We start from the raw sequence: 446 nt of genomic DNA, 5'->3' as shown, positions 1-446 counted from the left end.
GTGTTTTTGTTGTTTTGTTTTTTTTTTTCAGATGAAAACGAGTGTGAGCAGAACAACGGGGGCTGCAGTGAGTTCTGTGTGAACCTGAAGAACTCCTACCGCTGCGAGTGCGGGGTCGGGCGCACGCTGGGCAGCGACGGCAAGACCTGTGAAGGTGAGGCTTCAGCTGCCACAGGGGCAATAGAAATCGCTCCCCCTCCCTTGCAGCACTGCTGGCTCCTTGCAGCTGGGATTAAATGTCACTCATATCACCTCTGTGCTTGCCAGTGGGGTTGTTCCTAAAATATCCTTCTAAGTGAGCAGAGAGAGAAGCCTCCTTGTTGTTCTCCCTGCCTCGTTCGCTTCTGTTAGGATTTCCTTGTGTTTATCTCCGTGGGGGAAAGGCAGTGGTGGATCTGGAAGACTGGTTGTCCACACAAAACTAGTTATTGCTGGAGTAGCTGGGA

At 51.6% G+C, this 446-nt stretch overlaps 1 protein-coding gene across 1 annotated transcript in view; it reads left to right on the top strand.

The window, feature by feature from the left end:
- Nucleotides 1–154, top strand: part of LOC114073088 (oncoprotein-induced transcript 3 protein-like) — a gene marked incomplete at its 3' end in the record, with an annotated part of 5,041 nt that extends 4,887 nt beyond the window's left edge. Inside the window, exon 3 of the mRNA XM_027910880.1 lies at nt 32–154. Within this exon, the coding sequence (XP_027766681.1) occupies nt 32–154 (123 nt within the window). The remainder of the gene's footprint in view (nt 1–31) is intronic.
- Nucleotides 155–446: the final 292 nt, after the last annotated feature.

This window comes from Empidonax traillii, unplaced genomic scaffold, assembly GCF_003031625.1.
Source record: "Empidonax traillii isolate 1590-97213 ecotype Southwest subspecies unplaced genomic scaffold, ASM303162v1 scaffold5280:size8676, whole genome shotgun sequence".
NCBI classification, from domain to species: Eukaryota; Metazoa; Chordata; class Aves; order Passeriformes; family Tyrannidae; genus Empidonax; species Empidonax traillii.
The sequence above is the reverse complement of the archived record's forward strand: the minus strand, read 5'-3'. Positions and strand labels throughout refer to the sequence as shown.